This window comes from Dreissena polymorpha, chromosome 7 (assembly GCF_020536995.1).
Source record: "Dreissena polymorpha isolate Duluth1 chromosome 7, UMN_Dpol_1.0, whole genome shotgun sequence".
In the NCBI taxonomy this organism is placed as follows: Eukaryota; Metazoa; Mollusca; class Bivalvia; order Myida; family Dreissenidae; genus Dreissena; species Dreissena polymorpha.
In genome coordinates, this window is record NC_068361.1 from 109,213,059 (window position 1) to 109,239,699 (window position 26,641).

General features: G+C 34.4%; 1 protein-coding gene across 1 annotated transcript; it reads left to right on the forward strand.

Moving 5' to 3' along the window:
* On the forward strand, window positions 1-26,641 carry LOC127837445 (long-chain fatty acid transport protein 1-like). Its single transcript, XM_052364566.1, has 12 exons — window positions 1-346; window positions 10,596-10,743; window positions 12,243-12,483; window positions 12,992-13,144; window positions 14,237-14,306; window positions 14,516-14,717; window positions 15,495-15,687; window positions 17,030-17,170; window positions 17,799-17,936; window positions 19,168-19,332; window positions 22,619-22,768; window positions 23,203-26,641. The coding sequence occupies exons 1-12, from the start codon at window positions 120-122 to the stop codon at window positions 23,358-23,360; spliced, it is 1,986 nt and encodes a 661-aa protein (XP_052220526.1). The 5' UTR covers window positions 1-119; the 3' UTR covers window positions 23,361-26,641.

The window sequence follows — 26,641 nt, forward strand, 5'->3', positions numbered from 1 at the left end:
ACGGATTAAGCGCTCGTGGGACCGAGTGAAGTTTGCAATCAATGCTGAATGTGTAAACATAGCGATCGACGCACTTTGAACTTCAACTTTGACAAGGATTGATAAAAGGTCTTGTACATATGACCGACGTATTCAGCATCGCTCGGATACTACGGGCTATCATTGATGTAGTTTGCAACATGGTTGTGTTGAAGTTGGTGTCTTACTTGTTCCTCGGCGTTTTCCTAAGTTACGGACTAGGGTGGCCATGCACACTTACAACAGTCGCAGTTTTCCTTGTGTACGCTGCCACTGGTGGCTGGAGGTTTATTAGGGTCGTCATCAAAACTGCTCCGAGGGATCTACGGTAATTGTACGAATTGTGATTTCCTTATAGTTGTATCAGTCTACAATATTGTGGCTATGACACTTTGAAAATCTCGTAGCCAGAGGAAATTCTTCATAGCCAGAAAAAAATTGAATTAAGTTACAGTGACATTATCATGAAAGGATGACAACATTCGTTATATCATTATAGATTGCAATTGGGGGGTAATATTGTAAACAAATTGGTATTCCTGGTTTCAAACTTTTATTCCAGTTATTTCGTAATTTCAATGCAATTAATAACACACATTCAACTGTTTTATTTAATTTATAAAATACATCACACTATTATTTTATTTATCAGCGTAGAATGCAAGTTAAGTTTAATTCCAAAAGTATTACGACATTTTAAATACGCGAACTGGACTTTCCACTCTCTATAACATCTAAGGGCAGGGCCCTCAATCTATCAAATCTGCGGCCTAATTTCTACCGCAGTTCCCCACCTGTAAAGTATACTTTTTCCCCTTTCAGGAGGAAAAATTCCCGATTTAATTTTTTTTTAAAGATGTTTCTTATGATTATTATATCTCAATTCTATTTCAATTTAATCTTGTCAAACATACTTAATTATGAAAAAAGAAATGAATATAGTGCAAACATGTACAAATGAAATAATGAGAGAGTAAGTAAAAAATACCCCAAAAAGGGAAATGCCGCGATAATTCCCCCTCATGAGGGTAGCGACCTACTTCCCCTAAAATGGATTGAGGGCCCTGAATGGAGATCAATGATAAAAAGGAAAGTAACCAAGCCGTGTCACTGTAAGAATTTACAATTGAAATGCGTCAATTGAAATATTTATTGGATTTTCTCTTCTTTTTTTTTCATCGCAATTCAGGCGATCTATATTCAATTTTTCTATCACCAAAGCCATGATTTCATTGCATTGAAGATCAGGCAATGGGTTAATTTTGCAGACTGCATATAATTATGTTACACCTTAGGTCAACAGTGAAAAAATTCATGAGGGATTGAGCCTCGATCCTGCTGGATGATAGACAGACACGAAAATCATTTCACTAAAGACATAGTCAAACAACAAGGCTGTTTCACTTGACCTTATTTCTCTAACTACTTAAGATTTAATAATGCTTTAACTTTGTATACATGTTTGCAGTTTTCTTAACCATCTTGGGAATGGGGAAAATTGGCATCATTTTGACTAAAATAAGGAAATTGTTGTTTTGTTAAAAATTACTTCAACATTGAGAATAACAATATTTTCAGTATTAGTTTTATTAAGGTTGAACTCATATAGCTGGATGGAACATTAACAAAATGCTGAGATAAAAACAGATGTTTTGTGTGTGTGGAAACCATCCATTTGGAATTCATCTCCCATTTGGGAAAAGGCAGTGGCTAGCTGAATGGCTAGATAAAGTGTAGAATTTTATGGCCTTTCCTATGGGGATTGTCTTGCCGTACGGCTTAATAATGTATAGAATTTTCATTAAGTGCTGTTAATCAGTAATAAGTTTGTTTAAGCTCATAAAACTACACAAATTCTTCATCTGTTTCGGCTTCCTTTCATGTAACACGGTTTCTTATTTGATTCTATAATTAGTCGACGTTCCTAAGTAAGGCGTGAAAGACTGTTTTAAACAGTTGCTTTTCGATATTATGAAATTCAATGACGACAGCCGTCAAAGGTACATGTAGGTCTTAGAAATTGAGTTACGCAAATAATATAATTCGGTATCTACATATAATTTGATACTTTAATTAGTGGACATTCCTAAGTAAGGTGTGAAGAACTGTTTTTAATGAGTTGCGGCCTCGATATTATGAAATTCAATGACGGCAGCAGTTAAAGATAGGTCTTAGAAATTGAGTTACACAAATAATTTAATTATCTTATAGACAATTGAAAAATAGATGGTTTTATCGTTTTATCCTTATCACGTTAAGTTTCCTTTTACATTTATTTGTTTTAGTTATAAACTTTTCTCAATGCGATGTCGCAATTTTGATTTACTTAGTTAAGATTATTTACCATATATTTAATACATACATTTACATGTACAAATTAATCACTAGTACATGTACAATGCTTATTTTTATACTCAATAACTGTGATTTATATTGATGGCTGCAATTGTTGTTTTGGAAAATAAATTTACATTTTCATATATCCCTTTTTTCAACCTTTATATACTATGCACAAATCGGATTACGACGACTACACGAGCTAGTCTAAAGGGTAGACATTTTTGAATTTCACTATCTTAGTACAGGGCTCGAAATTAACTTTTTTTTCTACTTGCAAAACATTGCGAGCTGCTTTAATACCAACTCGCAAAATCAAAAACAGTCTCGCAAATTTTGCAGGAAACATAAAAAAGTTCGGACATTAATTTAGTACTATTAAAACAAAATCAAAAGTTCTTAACATACACATTTTATTTCTGCAATCATACATATATATCAGTTCCTTGGACCATAAGGGCATTGTTTTCGAATATAAGTGTGTCGTGTTCACTCAGAAAACAAAGTTTAAGTGTCAGTTTGGGATATTTTTAATGGGTTTAAAACTTTTCAAATATTGAAAAAAATCAGCTATGATATCGTGTGTTGAGTGCGACGTCACCAAAATACAAATCAACGGTTAACTTTACTTCATCTTTCGTATTTTTTTTCCGTCTGTAGGCAAAAAGAAACTAATAATGTTTGGCTTCGACGCCATGTCTGTTCAAGTTCAATGAACAAATGTGAATAGTCAACTGTTTCACGTTCTTTGTTCCAATACTATCCTCGTATCTGTACTATAAGTATACCAGTCTACATACAAGGTGTGCGCTTCCGCATACAGGTATTCAGACGTTCTATAAATTGACCTACGCAGGGCTCGAATTTAACTTTTTTTTCTACTTGCAAAAAATTGCGAGCAGCTTTAATACCAACTCGCAAAATCAAAAACATTCTCGCAAATTTTGATGGAAACATAAAAAACCCATGGTTTTTAGTTTAGTTCTATTGAAACAAAATAAAAGTACTTAACATGTATACACATTTTATTTCTGCAACCATACAAAGATATCAGTTCCTTGTACCACAAGGGCCCACATTAGGTTGATTGACCATCTTCATCTATAACAAGTTTTAGTCTTATTTTAAGTTATTTTTTCCACTGATTCACTGTTTTCATAGAAGGATTTAAAATCTGTTTTTTCTAACTAAACGGTTAACTTTGCTTTATCTTTTGTATTATGTATATTTTGTGTTATTTCCGTCTGTGGGAATAAAGTGACAAGTTATTTTTCGCTTCAATGAACATGTGTGAATAGTCGACTGTTTCACTTCCTTTGTACCAATACCATCCGCGTGTCTGTATATACCAGTCTACATACAAGGTGCGCGCTTACGCATAAGGGTTCTTGGGCGTTCTATAAATTGACCTAAGATTTAGTGATCATGTGTCGAGCAGCATTATACCTACTCATTTCTTTTCACTATTTACTTGCAAAAAAATACTAGTGGCTTAAAACTTGACTCGCATTCGGTATTTTTTACTCGCATTTTGCGAGTGTGCGAGTGTTAATTTCGAGCCCTGTAGTAGCTAAAACAAATGCACTTATTATCTTGCGGGACATTCATGTAGCAAAAAACAATTATCATTAAATCAGCCTGCGTTGTCGCACACAATTTTAAGTACATGTATTAACAAGTTTTCTCATGACGCATGGCAAAGAAATCTGCACGTAGATCAATAAATAATCAATATATTTATTTGTTATGGCTCCCTTCGAAGAAGAGGGGGTATATTGTTTTGCACGTCGGTCCGTCCACCGAATGGTTTCCAGATGATAACTCAAGAACGCTTACGCCTAGAATCATGAAACTTCATAGGTTCGTTGATCATGACTCGCAGATCACCCCTATTGATTTTCAGGTCACTAGGTCAAAGGTCAAGGTCACGGTGACTAGAAGGAGTAAAATGGATTCCGGATGATAACTCAAGAATGCTTAGGCCTAGGATCATGAAACTTCATAGGTACATTGATCATGACTGGCAGATGACCCCTATTGATTTTCAGGTCACTAGGTCAAAGGTCAAGGTCACCATGACTCGACACAGAAAAATGGTTTCTGGATGATAACTCAAGAATGCTTACACCTAGGATCATGAAACTTGATAGGTATATTGATCATGACTCGCAGATGACCCCTATTGATTTTCAGGTCACTAGGTCAAAGGTCAAGGTCACAGTGACAAAAAATGTACTCACACAATGGCTGCCACTACAACTGACAGCCCATATGGGGGGCATGCATGTTTTACAAACAGCCCTTGTTATAACAGCCGTACAGCTAGACAGTCCCTATAGGAAAGGCTATACGTACAGAGCCGTACGACTAGCCAATAGGCTAGCCATATGGGGCCGTACGGCAAGCCTATTGGCTAGTCGTACGGGGCCGTATGACTAGCCACTGCCCAAAACAGTTTGGTCGCCAGTAATGGATCACTTCCAGTACACAGAAGGAAAAAGCCTAACGTCTAAAAGATAATATTAATATATTTTTATTCACAAAAGAATGCTATTTCAAAAACAAATATTATTTACAATGAGAATTATAAAATCTGCGTGCAAAATAAAGTTTCATGTTGTACATTGGCCAGGATTTTCCCATTAGCGGACCATTTTCTCCAGTATAGAATCACATGATATTGGAATGGGGGGGGGGGGTCAAAACAAATGAATATGACAGAAATCAGCTGCTAATTAACAATTGTATGGAAATAGACAAAAATAAACATTAAACCTACAGAAAACATGTTTTTCAAATGCAAAATTAAAAACATACCTTAAGCCTTTGTCACAGCAGATAAGTATTACGTTTGTGCATTCAATAAATACAAAAATCAACATTTAAACATAATGACAAGCTGTTGCTTTTCAGAAATAGACAATCTTAAAAATAAATGTTGCAATATTGTTTATTGTTTTTGCATTGTCAGTGTGTAAGAGTTCGATAAATTTTAACATATATGTGTGATTCCAATAAAACCTATTTATACATGTATATTGTTTCCTGAGATTATTAAAAACTGAACATTCGAGTAAGAAATGGAACTCATCTTCGAGAACATTACAGTGTTTACATTTTCTTTTTCATACAGTGTCTTTTCAAGCTTTTGCCATCGCCCTTCTTTGACTTCATGTCTGTGTGCAGATACTCTTTAACGCATAAACTCGAATCTAAATTTTGTAATATTTACAACATTGAGATAAGGCTGAAATCTAAAATTTCTGTAAATGCAGTAGTTTTCACCCCTTGTCGTTTGTTTAAACTCGGTTATCCAATTCTGAACGTTTGATCAGATAAAAAATTATGGATATAAAACAATTAACGTCCCTTACTCCCTGAAAATACCATGCCTCGCCGACACCTAGAGTATTTAATATATGTTTAACAGATTTTACCCAAGAATTGTTTTTGGGATAAAGTTCAAGATCATGTAATAACAAAATTGAAATTATAAACAATTTTAATATATTTAACATCATCAGATTGTAATAGTTTTAACCAATATTTTATAACATTAGCAATCCGTTTATTTATTAGGTAAACCACCACCAAGTTTTCCGTAAATGATTTTAGTTTGTGTTTGAGATCTGACACCAAACACCTGTTGAGATAAACAGCAGGGCTTGACACTAACGGTGGTCCGTTGACCCGGGGTCAGTAAAAAATAGGGAGGACCAGTGAAACTAGAAATTTAGTTGATCCGTTGGACCAGTTAAAAGTCCTGGCCAGCTTATTGTGAAATACTGGTCATGGAAAACCGTTTTTTTGCCCCCGGATCGAATGATCGGTGGGAATATTGTTTTTGGCCTGTCTGTCTTTCTATTGATTTTTAGGTCACTAGGTCAAGGTCACAGTGACCTGAAATAGTAAAATGGTTTCCGGATGATAACTCAAGAACGCTTAGGCCTAGGATCATGAAACTTGATAGGTAGATTGATAATGGCTGGCAGATGACCCCTATTGATTTTCTGGTCACTAGGTCAAAGGTCAAGGTCACGGTGACCCGAACTAGTAAAATTGTTTCCGAATGATAACTCAAGAACACTTATGCCTAGGATCATGAAACTTCGTAGGTAGATTGATCATGACTTGCAGATGACCCCTATTGATTTTCAGGTCACTAGGTCAAAGGTCAAGGTCACGGTGACCCGAAATAGTAAAATGGTTTCCGGATGATAACTCAAGAACAATTATGCCTAGGATCATGAAACTTCATAGGTATATTGATCATGACTCGCAGATGACCCCTATTGATTTTCAGGTCACTAGGTCAAAGGTCAAGGTCACGGTGACCCAAAAATAGTAAAATGGTTTCCAGATGATAACTCAAGAATGCTAATGGCTACGATCATGAAACTTCATAGGTACAATGATCATGACTTGCAGATGACCCCTATTGATTTTGAGGTTACTCGGTCAAAGGTCAAGGTCATGGTAACCAAAAATAGTAAATGGTTTCCGGATGATAACTCAAGAAGGCTTATGCCTAGGATCATAAAACTTCATAGGTACATTGATCACGACTCGCCAATGACCCCTATCGATTTTGAGGTCACTATGTCAAAGGTCAAGTTCATGATGACCTGAAATAGTAAAATGGTTTTTTTATGATAACTGAAGAACGCTTATTCCTAGGATCATGAAACTTGATAGGTAGATTGATCATGACTTGCAGATGACCCCTATGGATTTTCAGGTCACTAGGTCAAAGGTCAAGGTCACGGTGACCAGAAATAGTAAAATGGTTTCCGGATGATAACTCAAAAACGCTTATGACTAGGATCATGAAACTTCATAGGTACATTGATCATGACTGGCAGATGACCCCTATTGATTTTCAGGTCACTAGGTCAAAGGTCAAGGTCACAGTGACAAAAAACATATTCACACAATGGCTGTCACTACAACGGAGAGCCCATAGGGGGGGCATGCATGTTTTACAAACAGCCCTTGTTTTATTATATATAAAAAGCAGCAATAATCAGCATTTTTAGCTCATCTATTTTTTGAAAAAAAATTATGAGCTATTGTCATCACCTGGGCGTAGAGTCGGCGTCGGCGTCCGGTTAAGTTTTGCGTTTAGGTCCACTTTTCTCAGAAAGTATCAATGCTATTGCATTCAAACTTGGTACACTTACTTACTATCATGAGAGGACTGGGCAGGCAAAGTTAGATAACTCTGGCGTGCATTTTGACAGAATTATGTGCCCTTTTTATACTTAGAAAATTGAAAATTTTGGTTAAGTTTTGCGTTTAGGTCCACTTTTCTCAGAAAGTATCAATGCTATTGCATTCAAACTTGGTACACTTACTTACTATCATGAGGGGACTGGGCAGGCAAAGTTAGATAACTCTGGCGTGCATTTTGACAGAATCATGTGCCTTTTTTATACTTAGAAAATTGAAAATTTTGGTTAAGTTTTGTGTTTAGGTCCATTTTATTCCGTAAGTATCAAAGCTATTGCTTTCATACTTGCAACACTTACTAACTATCATAAGGGGACTGTGCAGGCAAAGTAATGTAACTCTGACTGGCATTTGGACGGAATTATGGGCCCTTTATACTTAGAAAATTCAAAATTTGTTTAAGTTTTGTGTTTTGGTCCACTTTACCCCTAAAGTAACAGATATTGCTTTCATACTTGGAACACTCGGCAACTATCATAAGGGTACAGTAAAAGGACAAGTTGCATAACTCTGGTTGTCATTTTTACGGAATTATGGCCCTTTTTTGACTTAGTAACTTTGAATATATGTTTAAATTTTGTGTTTCGATCCACTTTACTTCTAAAGTATCAAGGCCATTGCTTTCAAACTTCAAATACTTTCATGCTATCATGAGGTTACTGTACCTGGCAAGTTGAATTTTACCTTGATCTTTGAATGACCTTGACTCTCAAGGTCAAATTATTAAATTTTGCTAAAAATGCCATAACTTCTTTATTTATGATTAGATTTGATTGATACTTTGACAAAACTACTCTCACCTGACATACCACAGTTGTCTCCACCCAAACCATCCCCCGTGCCCTCCCCCCTCCCCCCCGAATCCCCCCGAATCCCCCCCCCTAATTTTTATTTTTTTTTAAGATCATCTCACAAATGACCACCACACCCTCACTATACTATATCCCCCCTCAAATTCCCCCCACCCGAATCCCCCCCCCCTAATTTTTTTTTTTTTTTTTTTTTTTTTTAAGATCATCTCACAAATGACCACCACACCCTCACACTATACTATACCCCCCCACCCACCCCCCACCCCAATTTTTTTTTTAAACGGTTAAAAAACACAAATATTTTTTTATATTATTTTATGTTTGAAATACCGTCATACCATCCCACCCAAGAATACCCCCCATCCCCCCTCCCTCCCCCCCGAATTCCCCTCCCCTAATTTTTTTATTTTTTTATTTTTTAAAAATCATCTCACAAATGACCACCACACCCTCACACTATACTATACCCCCCCACCCCACCCCCCAATTTTTTATGCCCCCCTTCAAAGAATAGGGGGTATATTGCTAAGCTCATGTCTGTCGGTCGGTCCGTCCAACAGGTGGTTGTCAGACGATAACTCAAGAACGCTTGGGCCTAGGATCATGACACTTCATAGGTACATTGATCGTGACTCAATGATGACCCCTATTGATTTTCAGGTCACTAGGTCAAAGGTCAAGGTCACAGTGACAAAAAACGTATTCACACAATGGCTGCCACTACAACGGACAGCCCATATGGGGGGCATGCATGTTTTACAAACAGCCCTTGTTTTTTTTGAAACCTACGGTTAAAAAATACAAATATTTATTTTTATTATTTTATGTTTGAAATACCGTCCAACCATCGCACCCAAGAATCCCCCCCGCCCCGCCCCTGAATTTTTTTTTTCTTCACTTCACCCCTCACTCCTTTGTGATTGAAAATGAGAGTCCCTTCACCTTTAAAAAGAAAATAGATGAGCGGTCTGCACCCGCAAGGCGGTGCTCTTGTATCGATCTTAGTACCATCCGAATTTACTTCGTTTATCATGCAAATTTACACTGGAGGGCGCCTAATAATATTTTGATATTGCAGGAGAGTAAGCGTGCGTATTTTCAAGATTACAAGTTTGCTATGTGGATTTTCATTCTGGGGGTGGTAATTGAACCTCCGCCTAAAAACCAAAAACTTAGAAAGAGAAGCTTGAAGTACAGCAAAAATATGAAAAGGATAAGAGAAAGTTTATTAGATAGTATAGTTTTCTTTTTACAAATGTACAATACATTGTGGATAGTCCGGGAAAGTTGAAATTTAGGTAAAATAACATAGAAATTGTCGGACCACTTGGAACTAGAAGGACTGGTAAAAAAAGTTAAGTGTCAAGCCCTGTTTACATGTAAAACATAGTTGTATTTTTGAATCTGGATGCTATTGTTTAATCCCCAAGCTTCATAGCCTTAACTTACAATTGTTTTAATAAGCTTATCGAATAATTCACAGCCCCCTCACACTACTTTGGGGGAAGGGGTCCGCAGCCCTAAGGAGGGGGAATTTTCACGGCGTTATCCTTTTTGGGGGATTTTTTTACTTACTCTCTCATTATTACATTACATGTTTGCACTATATTCATTGCATTTTTCATAATTTAGTATGTTTGAAAAGATTAAATTGAAATATAATTGAGATATAATAATCATGAGACACATCTTTCTATTAAAAAAAAAAAAAAAAAAATTTTTATTTTTTTTATTTTTTTAGGGGGAATATTTCCCCCCGAAAGGGGTTAAAAGTATACTTTTCAGGTGGGGGACTGCCGCCGAAATTTGGCGGCAGATTTGATAGATTGAGGGCCCTGATTCAAGGCTATGACTAACTGAGTTATTTTGTAAACTTAATCAAATTTGATTTTAACATTAAAAGTGCTTTTAGGGTTTGCAGATATCGTTATGATTTACACTTACATTTGAAATGCACTCTGGTAAAACAGGGCTCAATGCATTTGTTTAAAGTGTCGTCTCAGATTAGCCTGTGCAGTCCAAACTTTCTGCCTGACCTGGATTTTTGCTTAAAGAGACTTCCTGTAAACAAAAGGATACTGTTTAAGCTGAAATTGTCGGCCCTGATTAGCTAAACTGACCTGTTTTACCAGAGCTCAGCTCATGTATTTCTTTTGGTCATTAATGAAGATACAGAACATTCATCCCTCTATTTAACAGAGCACTGCGAGTACTGCTGACCCTGAAATGGAGTGTGAAGAAATACAACCGCATTGGACACAGTATCCCCAAACTCTTCCAAGAAACGGTGAAGAAATACCCCAAAAAGATCTGTTTCATTTTTGAGGACAAGAAATGGACTTTTCAGGTAGGTGTATCTTGAATGATGATTTTGAATTGTAAGCCCTGAAGGTACATAACTTAATCAGAATAAAATGTACCAGCATTTTTTTTGCTCGGACTTTTTCACACATCTGAGAAAAAAACATAAAGGTTTAGTCTGAACCAAAGTCTTTAAAAATTCCACTCAGTCTTTAAATTTAAGTCCTGTTCATTGTGTTATTGGCTTTAAAATAACAATAATGATCATTAATTTTCAAAATCCTTCTTATTCCAACAACACAGGCTACTAAAGTCTGCTGGGCACTGTTTCAAACAATCAATACTAGACAATTCTTGCAGATGACATGTCAGCAAGGTATCTCTAAAAGCTGAGATTTGTATGCAGATTAATGATTTACCGGTACTAGCAGTTCTTGTTTACAAATGCCATAAAAGCATAAAATGGATCTTTAGAGAATTGATGGAGTTGTAAAGAGATAATTGATGGAGATGTAAAGTGCGGCTATTCAACTTTTGTCACTTGTGTTATTGTGAGTGTTTGAAAACTGGGAAATTTCAGTACTTTTTAAATAGATTGTAACATTATGTATTAAAGAGGTACTGAATAATATACAGCTTGTTGTTTGATTCTGCATATTTTCTTTAACCCTTTACCACTAGATTCATATTTTTACTCTTTTATAGTCCCTTAGAAAGTTAAATAGAATCAAAGACCTTTCTTATTCAAGTTTTAAAGGCTTCATTTCCAACCCTAAGATACTGATGAGTTACTTGCAGGTTGTTCTGGTTTTATGCTGTTTGCACATAGCCATTTTCACTTTGCTTCTAAGCAGGAAAGGGTTGAGACTCTTTTGTTTTATTGAAGGGCATGAAAGATATAATTTAAAAATATGAGATGGCGACCAGTACACCATGTTCTGTGCTTAACATAGACATTTATTGAAAGAAATGATATTTGATTTTAGACTATAAAACAAATATTCAGGCTATAATATGATTGTTTGCTGACAAGAATTCCCAAGATTCAGAGTTCACACATATATTACAAATGAACAAATTACACAAATAAAACAATGTTTGCACTTTTATGAGCAAAACCTTTTACAGACCGATGAAAATTTAGCTGTGACATTTTAATAAAGCTACACCTAATAGTAATAGCTGAAGTTAACAAAATAAGGGCAGACAGACAATTGCAATTATATTTATCTCCAATTGGGTAGAAAACACCTGACCCAAGATATGGAGATGCACAACTTAAAATAGTTTAAATATGTTTGTAAAGTTTCAGCCCTCAAGCATTAATGATTTTTCCGTTATTATCAAACATTTTCAAACTATTCTATTCAAGCAAACACATTTGTTTATAATTAACACATATATAAAAGGGTTAATAATAAACTAACATAAATAATTTGACCCAAAAAATTAAAGGCTTTTAGCTTATGTACCTGTTACAGGTTTGAGCAACCTTTCCCATTTTTGTTTTTGTACACAAACAAATTAAATCTTAATTATTTTTAGGAAGTCGATCTTCTTACCAATGCAATTGCCAACTTCTTTAACGAGTCTGGCATACGGCAAGGTCATGTGGTCGCCCTGGTGATGGAGAACCGCCCTGACCTGGTGTTCTACTGGATGGGGCTGGCAAAGATAGGGGCCATAGGGGCCCTGATCAACTTCAACCTGAGGGAGAAGTCCCTGCTGCACTGTGTACAGGCTGCTCAGGCGCAATGTGTGGTCTTCTCTGAGGAGATGGCGTCAGGTAATAAGTATTTAGTTTAATGAGTCCCCTACCGGTTTCACCAGAGGGGACTTATGGTTTGCGCTCTGTCTGTCTGTCAGTCTGTCAGTCAGTCATTCACACATTTCTGGATCCTGCGATAACTTAAAGTTCTCAATATTTTTTCATGAAACTTGAAACATGGATAGATGGCAATATGGACATTATGCACTTCATTTCATTTTGTTCCTGCGTCAAAAATTCTGGTTGCTATGGCAACAAGTAGACTAGAAATACCGCTGAAAATGTTGGTTTTCTGGATCCTGTGATAACTTTAAAAGTTCTTAATATTTTTTCATGAAACTTGAATCATGGATAGACATTATGCACGTTATTTTTTTGTGTTCTTACGTCAAAAATTCTGGTTACTATGCCAACCAAAAAAAAATTCTGACAATGGTTGAATTTCTGACAATGGTTGAGCCAGTAGGGGACCATATTACTTGACAATAGCCTTGTTATTTCTTAATTAATTTCTTGCTACTTTCAGCCGTTGCTGACATATCCAGGGATCTTCCCAAGTCCTGCAACCTGTTTTTCATGGGGAGTGGGCAGTGCCCAGTGGTCGGTGCAGTCAGTCTAGATCCCCTGCTGGAAAAGAGTCCAACCTACACCCCACCTGCACCTATAACCAAGTTTACAGGTATTAATAAAATTTGCAGTAGCCATATGAGCCTAGTTATGGAAAATCTGGGCCTTATGCTGGAGCATAAAGTGTCATCCATGATTGAACTGTGCAGTCCGCAGAGGCTTATCAGGGACAACACTCTCTGACTGAACTGGATTTTTGTTTAGAAGGACTTCCTTCAAATTACATAAAAGCGGAAAGTATTGTCCCGGATGAGCTTGTGCAGTAGCACATCCTAATCTTGGACGACACTAACCCTCACGCATTAAGCTCTGTTTTCCAAAAGTAAGGCTCAATAAGACTTGAAGTACTTATATGAATATGATGTGGTGTCCCAGTCATAAAGTCCTTAACCCATGGTCAAAACCACTGCTCATTTTGTGGGGATTTATTACCTACATGTATACTGAAGTTTTGAGAGTGAATTTACTTTTATTTGGAAAAGTTTTCTTTGGTTGATTTATAACATTTGACTACTTATTGATTCAAGTTATTTTAATAAGATAATTCTAAGCATAAACATGTCAGTAAAATTTATACTACAATGTCAAAATGCCTTATTTCTGCAGTTCCAAGCTCTTTTTTTAAACATCTTTAATAAAGTAACACCATCAATTGGCAATTTTAGGACTGGACTTGGGAAAAGGGAAATATGCTTTGCCATTAGGAACATGACTTACTTATGGCTATAAAATTAGCCCAAAAAAATAGCCTTGGAAACTTGTGACTATTTCCATTCCAATTCTAATTTATTTGCCTGATAATTACGCATTTGAACTTGATATGTATTGGCCATGAAGGCCACAATTTTCATGTTTTCCCTGATCTTGCGAGTCAAAGTATTTGTTAGTTCCTTAGTCGACAAAGGATTTAGTGAAGAGGGCCCTAAATATTAATGTTAAAGCAAAATTATGGCATATTTTGTACAGTTATACATTGATAAAAGTAGAAGTATGATGAACAATAACATGTTTACCACAAAAAAAATGTTTTGCATTTACAAATGCTTACAAGGATATTCATGATTGGTCACAAGATCTAATCAGAACTCAGTTTTTGTGTGAACAATACTTGAAGATGTTAAAATATTATTTGAATTTTTTTCAGACCGCGTGTTTTATGTGTACACATCTGGAACAACAGGACTACCTAAGGCTGCCATCATTTCTCACTCCAGGTATCAGTCAAACTTATTTAGAAATCATATTATTAAAAGTAATTTTTTTAGCCTCAAAGTTTTCTGTCTGTCTGTATAAAATGTTAATCAAGGTCATCAAGAGGGAAACATTACATTAAAATACATTTTAACTGCTAAGTTCCCCAACATGTTATGTGTCTTACAAAGATGCGTTTGATTGGTGTAGTTACCCGGACCTTGTATTTCAGGTTCTACTACATGGCCAGTGCTGTGCACATGATGCTGGGACTAACTGATCAAGACATACTATACGACCCTCTACCCCTGTATCACACAGCAGGGGGCATTATTGGTATGGGACAGGCATTTCTATGGGGGACCACTGTGGTCATCAAGAAGAAATTCTCAGCCAGTGGATTCTGGGATGACTGTTTGAAATATAACTGTACAGTGAGTGTTGATTATTCTGTAAAAAATTTGAAATCAGTGGGTTTTTTCTTTAAGAAAGGTCGTAGTGGGTATGATGTCCACCTAGTGACTGGGAGGTCATGATTTTATACCCTACAGTTGAACCATTTTTTAAATCTGCTCCAAGGACACAACATACTGGTTCTACATAGGACTTGTGTGAGTCTTAATAAGCCATAGGCTTTCAATGGAATCAGGCTTAAATAAGTAGGTTTAGATGAAACTAGATGTTTCTGTCCTTTGTTTTTCAAGAGTGTAACCATTACTTCATTGATAACTGGAACTATTATTTGTGTAAAGTTACGTTTGTGTCCTGCCATCATAATTATTCATACATTTTGTCGAGAATCAAATAATTGATAATTCTTTTTTTTACATAATGACTTACATTGCACTGAATTCTTACTGTAAAACTGGTTGGGGTATAAGTGTTATGCAATTTCGGATACTTGGATAAGAAGCAGGACAGAATAAAAACATAGCAAACAACAACTTATGTTAGTTTTAGTAAGAAAATATGCATCCAAAAAGAAATGAACAGTTTGAAATATACAGGTTAAATACACATTTTGTAAGAACATATATACATTTGCAATTGGGTCATTGGGTATCAATCACTAGGTCTGTGCAGCGGGATAAAATAAACTAATAAGCCTGAAGACATCTGTTTAAGTCTTAAAACTGTTATTCATTTGAGAATTTCTTAATCACCACTTTTTTTATCACATTAAACATTTGTCAATTATTTCTTTATTACAGGCAGCACAATACATTGGTGAGATATGTCGTTACTTGATGGCTCAGCCGTTCCGAACAACCGAGAATCAGCATCGCGTTCGAGTCATGTTTGGAAATGGGCTTCAGCCAGGATTGTGGCATGATTTCCAGACGAGATTTGGCGTGAATAAGATTGGCGAGTTTTATGGTGCCACTGAAGGAAATTGTAATATCAGTGAGTATAAATGGTAGTATGAGTGATGTATGCATTGAAACATCAGGAAGGTATCAGTGTACACATTGTAATATTAGTGAGGTATATATTGTAACATCAGTGAGGTATAGATTGTAACATAAGTTAGCTATAGATTGTAACATCAGTTAAATATAGATAGTAACATCAGTTAGGCATAGATTGTAAAATAAGTGAGGTATAGATTGTAACATCATTAGGTATAGATTGTAACATCAGTGAGCTATAGATTATGACATCAAATAAGTATAGCTAGTAACATCAGTTAGGCGTAGATTGTAAAATCAGTGAAGTATTGATTGTAATATCAGTGAGGTATAGATTGTAACATCAGTAAAGTATAGATTGTAGTATCAGTATGGCAAAGATTGTAACATCACTGAGGTTTAGATTGTTACATCAGTGAGGTACATATTGTAGCATCAGATAGGTATAGATTGTTACATCAGTGAGCTATAGATTGTAACATCAATGATGTTTAGATTGTAACATCAGTGGGGTATATATTGTAGCATCAGTTAGGTATAGACTGTAACATCAGTGAGCTATAGATAGAGAGGTTCAGATTGTAACATCAGTGAGGTATATATTGTAGCATCAGTTAGGTATAGATTGTAACATCAGTGAGCTATAGATTGTAACATCAGTGAGGTTTAGATTGTAACATCAGGTAGGTTTAGATTGTAACATCAGTGAGGTATAGATTGTAACATTAGTGAGGTTAAGATTGTAACATCAGTGAGCTAGATATTGTAACATCAATGAGGCTTAGATTATAACATCAGTGAGGTATAGATTGTAACATCAGTTAGGTATAGATTGTAACATCAGTGAGGTAAAGATTGTAACACAAGGGAGGTTTTGATTGTAACATCAGTGAGGTGTGGATTGTGAGTACACATTGAAACATCTGTGAGTATACATTGTAATATCATTGATGTACACACTGTTACATCAGTCCGAATAAATTGTTATATCAGTGATGTATGAATTTAACATCAGTGATGTATACATTGCAATATCAGTGATGTGAGAATCGCAACATCAGTGAGTGTAAATTGTAACATCAGTACAGTGGTGAATATAGGTTTTAATAATAATGAGTATAAACTGTCAAAACAGTCAGTATGCATAGATCAAAGTATGTATAAATTGTAAATTCAGGGAGTATGAATAGTTATAAAAATGAAAACAAATTATATATTCACTCACTATAACTTTTGTATACTTTTCATATTGGTAAAATTGAAAACCATAAATAGTTATACTTCTGCATTCTATATTTCTTACACCAAAGAGACATTGTATATGATTTGATTTCCAGTCAATATTGACAACACCATTGGGGCCTGTGGTTTCACCTCCATGATTGCTCCGTTCATGTACCCAGTGACCTTGATAAAAGTCGACGAGGACAATAACATCATGAGGGACAGAAATGGAGTCTGTGTGCGGGCAAAACCAGGTAAAAATAAGATACCAGTTTGAATATTTCAGACTGATTTTGCTAATTTGTAATTTTCTTTTTTTTAATGTACATATAAAGTGTTATTTATTTTGATGCACATGTGTTTATAAATCACACTATATACTACCATATTTTGGTGTAGTACTAATTGGTTTCCTACTACCATACGTGTGGTGTAGTTTATTCAATATTTTGTTGTTATTTATAGGCCATCTTTTACCATATGTTTGCAGTATGTAGTCTTCTTGCTTCTTAAATTGAATCATGCAAAGAAAATACAATTACATTGAGGGTTAAAACCTTTTTTTTGTGTTTGTTAACATTTATAATAAGTATAAACAACGTCATGAATTTAAAAAAAAAGTGAGTTAATAACTCTGCGTTACAATATATTGCTTATTAAGATGGGCTATGTTTTGGTATGATAATTATGTATTGTACTTACAAAATTAGATACTTAACACAATGAACAATACTAATACAAGCTCTGAGAACAGCATACTAGTGCCCTTGAAAGGTGCTTTTTGTAAAATTTTAACGATATTCTTGCTATTGGGTAATACATTTTGTTTAGTTGACAAAAAATGTCTTTTATATATCACTATAACACAGCTTTAATTTGAAGGTGAACCCGGAGAGTTGGTGGGAAAGATAGTTGCAGGTGATCCCCTGAGACAGTTTGATGGCTATGTGAGCAAGGAAGCCACTGATAAAAAGGTGGCCATGAATGTGTTTAAGAAGGGAGACATGGCCTTCCTTACTGGTATGCTGGCAGTTTGGGATATTGTAGAGGCATGTGCACACGTAAACGTCCACTGGTGACATAATTATTACAAATCCTAAGATGATGACCTTCCTTTCTTGTGGCAGTTTTCAATATAGTATAGGGCACATAAAATTATGCTCATAGAGCCCCATTTTACCTACTTACTTATTTATTATTGATCTTACATTTTAAGGGACATTTTCACGATTTGGTAAATTGACAACATTAAAAAAGGTGTTTCAGATTCGCAAATTTTCGGTTTAGTTATGCTATTTGTGAGGAAACAGTATTACTGAACATTTGCCGTGGTCTAATATAGCCATTATATGCATCTTTTGACGATTTAAAAACCTAAAAGTTATAAAGCGTTGCAACGCGAAATGATTCAATAATTTGGAGAGTTCTGTTGTTGTCGTTTAAATTTGTTAAACGACGAAGATTGCTTATATAACATATTAAATACGCATCTTATGTATGCTTTGCAAGATAGCTCAGTTGGCTTATGCGTTTTTACTTCAGGATTCCGGGGGACACTGGTTCGAGCCCTGCTACGGGCTACTTTTTTTTCCTTTTTAAATTTTTTTTCTTTGATTTTTTACTGGAGCTTTATAAATTTAATGTTTAAATTTATCAGTATAAAGCATTTAATGACAAACTTCAAAACATGCCAAAATCTGTGAAAAGGCCCCTTTAAGACTCTTCATACTGGTATGGCAGATATTTAGTAATATGTAAAGGCGAAACTTCATCTATAAAGCTGAATTTTTACAGGTTACATATTTGTGTTAAATCTTCAAAATTTATCAAATGTTTTAATGTGTTTTGTAGAAGGAAACTTGTGAAAATTAATTTCTGATTTAGATTTTTTGTCTGGATAATACCAAAATATGTGCGAATTTAAATAATTTGATACGTTTTTTAGGTGAAACCTGTGAACATTAATTTCTGCTTTTTAGTGCATTTTGGCATAACACAAAAATATGTACAAATTGGTTGTTTAAGATAATACATTTAATAAAATAAATACTTTTCCAGATTCCTGTATATTTCCTTAGTATATTTCAGATATTTATCATTTAAGGGTGATACATTTCCTGATTCCTACATAAAGCCAATAATAATTTTTTTCCAATATCCTGTGTATTGCAAATATTAACCATTTTCAGGTTATGCATTTCTTGGTTCATATAAAATGTCTAAGTATATTTCACATATTAACCATTTTCAGGTGATGTTTTGATCATGGATGAGTATGGTTACATGACATTCAGAGACCGCACAGGAGACACGTTCCGGTGGCGCGGTGAGAACGTCTCTACGTTTGAGGTGGAGACCACCATCAGCAAGATCATCGGGCTGAGTGATGCTGTCGTCTACGGAGTGGAAGTGACAGGTACAGTTACCAATAAATGAGATTACATTGACTCAGCATAGCTAGTCTTTAAGGAAGCTTCTATGTGGATGTAGATCTACATAGATTAAAAGGTCTGGAAGAAATTTCTTTTCCCATAATCATGTATGGTAAATCATAAATATATTGCATGGCTATGGATAATAACACAAATAAAAAATACAAGTCATATTTATTTATTAACTCTACTGAAATATTTCCTGATTGAAAATTTTCTGCCTCTTGATAGGTACATATCCCACTAGAAAAGGGAGTTAATATGAAATAAGACAAAGTCTCAAAGCGGGCTCGATTAATGTTTAATAGAAAAAATAACAAAAAACTTTAATAAAGATGATATTTAAAGTGATATTATGGGCATTTTTCACTGTTGACTTGAGCTGAAAAGAATTAACAGGTCAAGAGAATAAGTTAAAATGTGGTAACTGACCAATTATCTACAACTCATCTTGCTACCAGTTGTTTATAAAAAATATATATTCTTTTGATATTTTACATGACTCACCCAATCCTCTAAGCCGAAATGATCCGTAAAACAAAATTGTGTTTTTGTGACGTATGAACGAAACTGCAAGAAAACTACATATAGACTCACATCGTACAACATCGTACATCGAATCATTTCTGTTGTCAGTTGTCAAAACGAAAATACGGTGGATATTCAAATGGATTATTTTTCTCTTTCTGGGATATTGTTTTATTATGTTGATGCTGCATTAACAAATATAAGTGTATATGAAGTGAAATCATCAAAAATAATCAACGGTTGCGATAGACACATTTATACTGTTAGATGCCCATAATATCACTTTAAATAAAATTATTAAATATATATAGGCACTTCCTAACAGAGGAACGTGGAGTTCGTAAAGCTGGTAATAATATAGGCACTGGTATAAAAAGTAAGGAAATTAACTTTTAATTATTATGTTCAGAAATTAAACAACAAACAGGCCATATTAAAGGGTTTAATGTGACCTGATGAACAGAACTTTTAGCCCAAAACCCCGCCCAAAACAGATTGTCACACTACCAGTTGCCAGCCTTGCAACCACAGGTTTACCTACAACGGTCAGATCCGTATTTGAACCCAAATCCACCCATGAGCCATCTGATGATATTGATCATATGATATTGGCCTGGGTTGCTCTTCCAATTAAGCTATCTGACCTTTTTGAAAAATATATAGGTAAACTGCAATGCTGTATAATAGCATGATTACCTTGCTTAGGAAAAGTTTACAAAGAATTACATTTAATTGATATTCTGTTATGATTTAGAACAGTATATTGCCAGTTCAAAAGCTCACATTAGTTTATGTTTGAAAAGCCCACAAAAGCTTCTGTTTGTAAAAATGGTGCTTATTAATTTGCCGACTGTGTATAGTTGAGATAAAATCACCTTATTTTGCACAAATCTGGTAAAATATATATGGTTCCAATACCAATTGTGGATAAGAGCAACATAACAGTCGTTGTAACTAAATAACTGTAATATTTTAATAAGTTATCATCTAAACCATACAGTTACCTATTCTTCGATAATTATGTATACCTGAAGAGAAGATATATCGAAGGTGAAAGTTGCGTTACACATGAAACTATAAACAAATTGTGCAGAAAACAAAGATTTGTATATACCAAGGACATATATATTAATCTAGTATGTATGTCCTTGGCTTTATCTCCTTAAAACACTAAACAATCAACTAGCACCTACAATGTAAAAATTTAGAACTGCCAACTGTTGCTACCTTCTCAATTATAATTTTCACTGACATTAGCAATGATTTCTCCCCGTTGCATATTGTACTTCACAAGGGCCAGGCAGCATATTTGTTTTATTTTCCTTTTTGAGCATTAAAAGTCAAAGTAATTTCAAATTACCATAATTGAGGAATAAATGCAAGGTAGGTCAGCGATAATTATGTCACCCACCAAAACATGTTATTTAATACCATTGATATAACACTTTGATAATTTTACACTTGTAAGTATATATTTTTTAAGTACCAAAATAATAGGATTATATATTAATTTGTATATTCCTAACTACTGTTTAAAAGTCACTTTGGTTAGCGACTGTCGCGTCACCACCGTACTCAAGGTAGCGACTATCACGTTACCCACCGTACTCAAGGTAGAGACAGTCAAGTCAGCCACCCTACTAAAGGTAGTGACTGTCACGTCACCCACCTCAAAGTTATTTATATCTTATTTGAATTTATGTTTAAAATATGGTTAATCACATTTGATCACATCTTTTGATTGCTTGAATCAATCACATTTTATAGTATCTTTAAACATTGCACTATTTGTAGTAATTATCAATTAATTAATTTAGAATGTTCTTTACCAGAAAGGTTAGCTCAATTAAAGCACTATCTCCCTCACTATGAGATATTGTAAAAGGTAGCAATATTTGTTTAAATCATGCCATTTTGTGAGGCATAAAATTAAGCTAAATTCTTGTATTTTTTTCAATATAAGAGAATAGATATCTAGAATATAACAACTGATATATAATTTTTGATGAGATAATAAAGTTTGGTCATGTTGAAATGATACTCAAATGTGATTTACCACCTTTAAATTTAAATGTAATGCATGACTTAGACAGTAAAAGAAAAACACTGTATGAAATGATTATGAAATCGAGTATTTGATTGTGCAGGTTGTTGTTTGAAAAAATTTGGTACCTGAGTACATGCAGAACCAATTGTGTGTTTGTTCCTCAATGTCAAACGTCCAATAAATAATAGCACTTACTTGTTTTGTCGTCATTTTTAATAAAAAATGCGAGTAGCGGTCGGTGTTGTCACTTGCTATGTACACACAAAATGGTGACGTCATTCGTTACTTGGATAAATTTGGTGATGGCGTCATCGAACGGGGAAGTTCCTGAATGAAGACAAATGTTTTACACGAAGAATGCTGATGCTTTATTCGAAATATAGTTACATTAAATACAGAGAGGAATTTTAAAATATTAAAAAGCCGTAAATTTGATCTTTTGTTCTATTTTATCATTATGATGAATCAGGAGACGCTGGTTGTTTACTTCGAACATTTCCAGTTCCGGTTTCGGATATTCCGGATATCCGGTTCCGTTGCGCGCGCAGATACCAAACTTTTCAAAATCTACAGTCCAATACACGTGTTAACTTAATGCGAGCAACTCGAGCCGCCTATGGCGGCTCAGCGAGCTCGCTATAAAAAGATTATAACAGTTGCAAGTGTGACTTTTGACCTAGATTTGTTTTCAACAGGTGCTGAAGGTCGTGCAGGTATGGCGGCCATAGTAGATCCAGAACACAAAATCAATCTCGTACAACTGTGCAAAGCCTTACAGGAAAAACTACCCCCGTACTCAAGACCCTTGTTTATTCGTCTTATGGAAAAGGCTGCAGACACAACAGGTTTGTCTCTTTTGCGTGTTAATAGTTCTGTCAAGAGTTTAAAATGTATTGTTTAAAATGTTTAAAATGTATTAAAATTTGAGCATTAAGACCAGAATATAAATTTGACTTTAATTAATTTTGTTTCATTAGCTTATAAAAATCATTCTATTGTTATCTACTTTGAAGTTTTAATATTTTGGTGGATTTGAAATGTTATAATTTAATGTATTTTTAATTAAATCAAGTGCTGCAGAAATTCCCAGTTTGAGTAACAGAAATTAAGACTTTTAATTGTCTTTTTGTTTACTTTTTTCTTTCATAAAATGAGCCCTGGGAAATAGTAGTCAGACATGTTAGATGTTTCGATCATACATATTTCTTTTGTATTCACACAATCTGATCCATTTGTAAGCCATTAAGGTAAATGATTATTTCAACCTTTTTTGTTTTAGGTACACACAAGCTTAAGAAGACAACCCTTCAAACAGAAGGCTTTAACCCACACAAAACTGAAGATCGACTGTTTTACATGAATAACAAAACAGGCACATACGAACCTTTAACTCGAGATATTTACAGTGATATATGTAAGCAGAAGATCAGGTTTTGAAAAATTAAGTTGTGAGCTTTTAACAGGGATTTTGCGGACACATAGGTAAATCACGATATAACATGAAACAAATTTAAACTTTTGCATGAGTCATCACCTTTATTATTTTATTTTATGTTTGCCATAGAGGCGGCTTCATGATTGAGCTCTTTATGTGTGAGGTCAAATAAAATTGTTTGTATTTTTGCTTAAATGTTTAAAATATTTTTGTAAAATTACAGTTACCGTAATCATGTCATGCATTGTACTTAATAATCAAAGCAAACATTAAAGTCATCGCTCTGTTAACTAATTATCTTCATTAAATGGAACAGTGTTTTATCATGTTAAACATGCCGTACAAGCTCATGGTTTAAATACGTATGTTTTATGGGCAGTTTCTGCCTGCACAACACTTTTTCACTTTTAAATTGTTATTTTGAGGTTTTTACAATCGTATACATATACTTTATGCTGGTTTAATCAAGTTAGTTATAATCGGTTTTTCATTGTACGTGTAAGAAGCACACACGTTCTTTCATGATTACATTTGTTTTGTTTGATTAATTCTATAGGGTACTTTTTAGGCATTTATTAATTTGTTAATTGAGTTTGTTTATTTATTTATGCAACCGAAACGCAAACCGTTATATTACTATATTTGTATTATCGTAATGTTACTGAGTTTTGTTTGAAATTAGGTGAGTCACATTAAATATTTATAATGAACAGTTAATCGATGTTTGGATACATGTATGGGTGCAACACTGTTCCAATGTATTGCATTGTTTTGTCATGTGAGCTTTCCATTGAATATTGCAACATGTTAAAACATATTTTGCATGATAATTATCCGTTTAAAAACATCAACTTTTGCATTTAGTCATTCATTGACTGTTGCTTAAGACTAGCGTTAACCTGCAGCATTTACAAAAGTAAATTTTATTTACAAATACCTGGAACTAGCTTAAATATAAGTTTATGGTTTTCTTACTTTTGGGAAACAATACATCATTTTTGTTGAAAATTGATATTTGAATAAGTCGTGGTATGATTAGTTTTCCCTATTGCGATGATAAAATAATTGTGATATGTATTTTGTTAAATAATACTTGTCCAATGAAATTGATTACCTGACATGATATATCGTAGCTGATTTTAATTTCCAAATTATTGCATATATATTTACTAAATATGTTTGAACTAAAAATGGTATCGTATTTGTTAGGAATCAAAGAATAAATTTTAAACTTATTAGATTGTCTTTACATTTTCTTTATTGTAAATATCTAAATACTTTTCAATATTCTAACATATTAATAGCGTTAGTAAATTTACTCGATAGAAAAACAATTGCATCCATGCATACAAAGATGTGATATGAAATGCATTGACGGTTGATATCCTAGGTACGTTGTCAATAAAAACTGGTAGAACCAGATGCACTATGCGACGAAATATGCGTTGAAAAGTGTCTCAAAAATACAATAAATAAAAAGATTCACTAATCCCTACAACAAGTAACAAGTTGCCTAGAAAAAGCATCGACAAGAATAGTATAGCCGGTAACAAAGATAGTTGGCATTATTCAAAACTCTGTAACCGCAACTAAAGTCACATGATGCCACTGTGCACAATTCACATCCGAGTGAAGCTCTCACGTTCACTTTACCGTGTTAGAGACAACAGTCCATTTTTAATTGGTATGCGAATATTTAATTTGTTAACGTTAGGTCAGAGTACCAATATATTGATACAATTGAAAACCCTCACGACAATAGCGTTGTCCGATATTCGTTGTATTTCATAACGCTAAATTATTGAATGGAAGATTGTCACGAATTGCAAGTACTGTTTTAAACACTTAGAACAAGAACGCAATTGGATAAATATAATTTTGACGGGAAATGCGACGAGCTACAACACGTTTTCTTGATTAACATTTAATTAGAAGTAGGCCAAGTTGCTTGCTTCTGCTTACAGGCCGACCGAATAGGAAAGAGAGGTATATCTATTGTTTGTGTTTACTAATCACAAGCTATTTCCCACGATGTAAAGGCCTTTTATGACTGAAAATAAACACTGAACATAGAAACATGATCGTAAAAGAAAATAGACGGTCACCGTATGGCCTCTCATACACATACATTACTTGTTAATTATATTTTGGTGTTCATAATTTTGGACTTTTTTGCAATTTAAATCATAATATACGTATAAGACGTGACCAAAACCCGGTTACGATTAAGATTTCCACCAGTCACGGTAATGTTTACAATAATTACTAACCTCCGAATTTCCTTCCGAAATTGAACACATGCGAATAATTGAGAGGAATAATTTAAGCGCAAAAAAAGAGTCTACATTAAAATGAAACTGATGTAACATCCTCTATTCATTTCGAGTTTAGAATTTAATTTGTTTTGAAGCTCGGGCTGGATAATGCTAACATCGTGTTGAAAAATAAAGAATAAGACAACATACTATGTATCTATGATTGCTGTTTTCCACAACCAATACACCTGGTGAAAGAATTGTTTAGACGTTGAGTAGCTTTTTATGTCCCTCAATATATACTGGGGGACATATTGTTGTTGCCCTGTCTGTTGTTTTGTTTGTTGGTTTGCGTCAAACTTTAACATTTGCCATCACTTTTGCAATATTTAAGATAGCAACTTCCAATTTGGCATGCATGCGTATCTCATAAAGCTGCACATTTTGAGTGGTGAAAGGCCAAATACGTGGGTCAAAATCGCTCATTTAATATACACTATAACTTCGTTTTGCAATATTGAAGATAGCAACTTGATATTTGGCATGCATGTGTATCTCGTGGAGCTACACATTTTGAGTTGTGAAAGGTCAAGGTCATCCTTCAAGGTCAAAGGTCAAATATATGGGTCAAAATCGATCATTTAATATACACTATAACTTCTAACAACTTCTCATATGCATGGAGCTGCACATTTTAAGTGGTGAAAGGTCAAGGTCATCCTTCAAGGTAAAAGTTCAAATATAAGGGGGGACATAGTGTTTCACAAACACGTCTTGTTTGATTGGTGTTTATTGTGAACAATAGCAAGCTATGTTTACATATCACACATTTATTGGATATTCATGTATTTTGTTTTGTGTAAATGGTATATACATAATTAAACTTAGTTAATAATGCACTTAAATCGACGTTAATGATAGAAATGATCTTATATAGCTGATTAAGATTATGATGATAATGACAATAATGATGTAAATTAAGATTCTTATCAGTATGATTATGCTGTTGATTAAAAAATAATCATTTA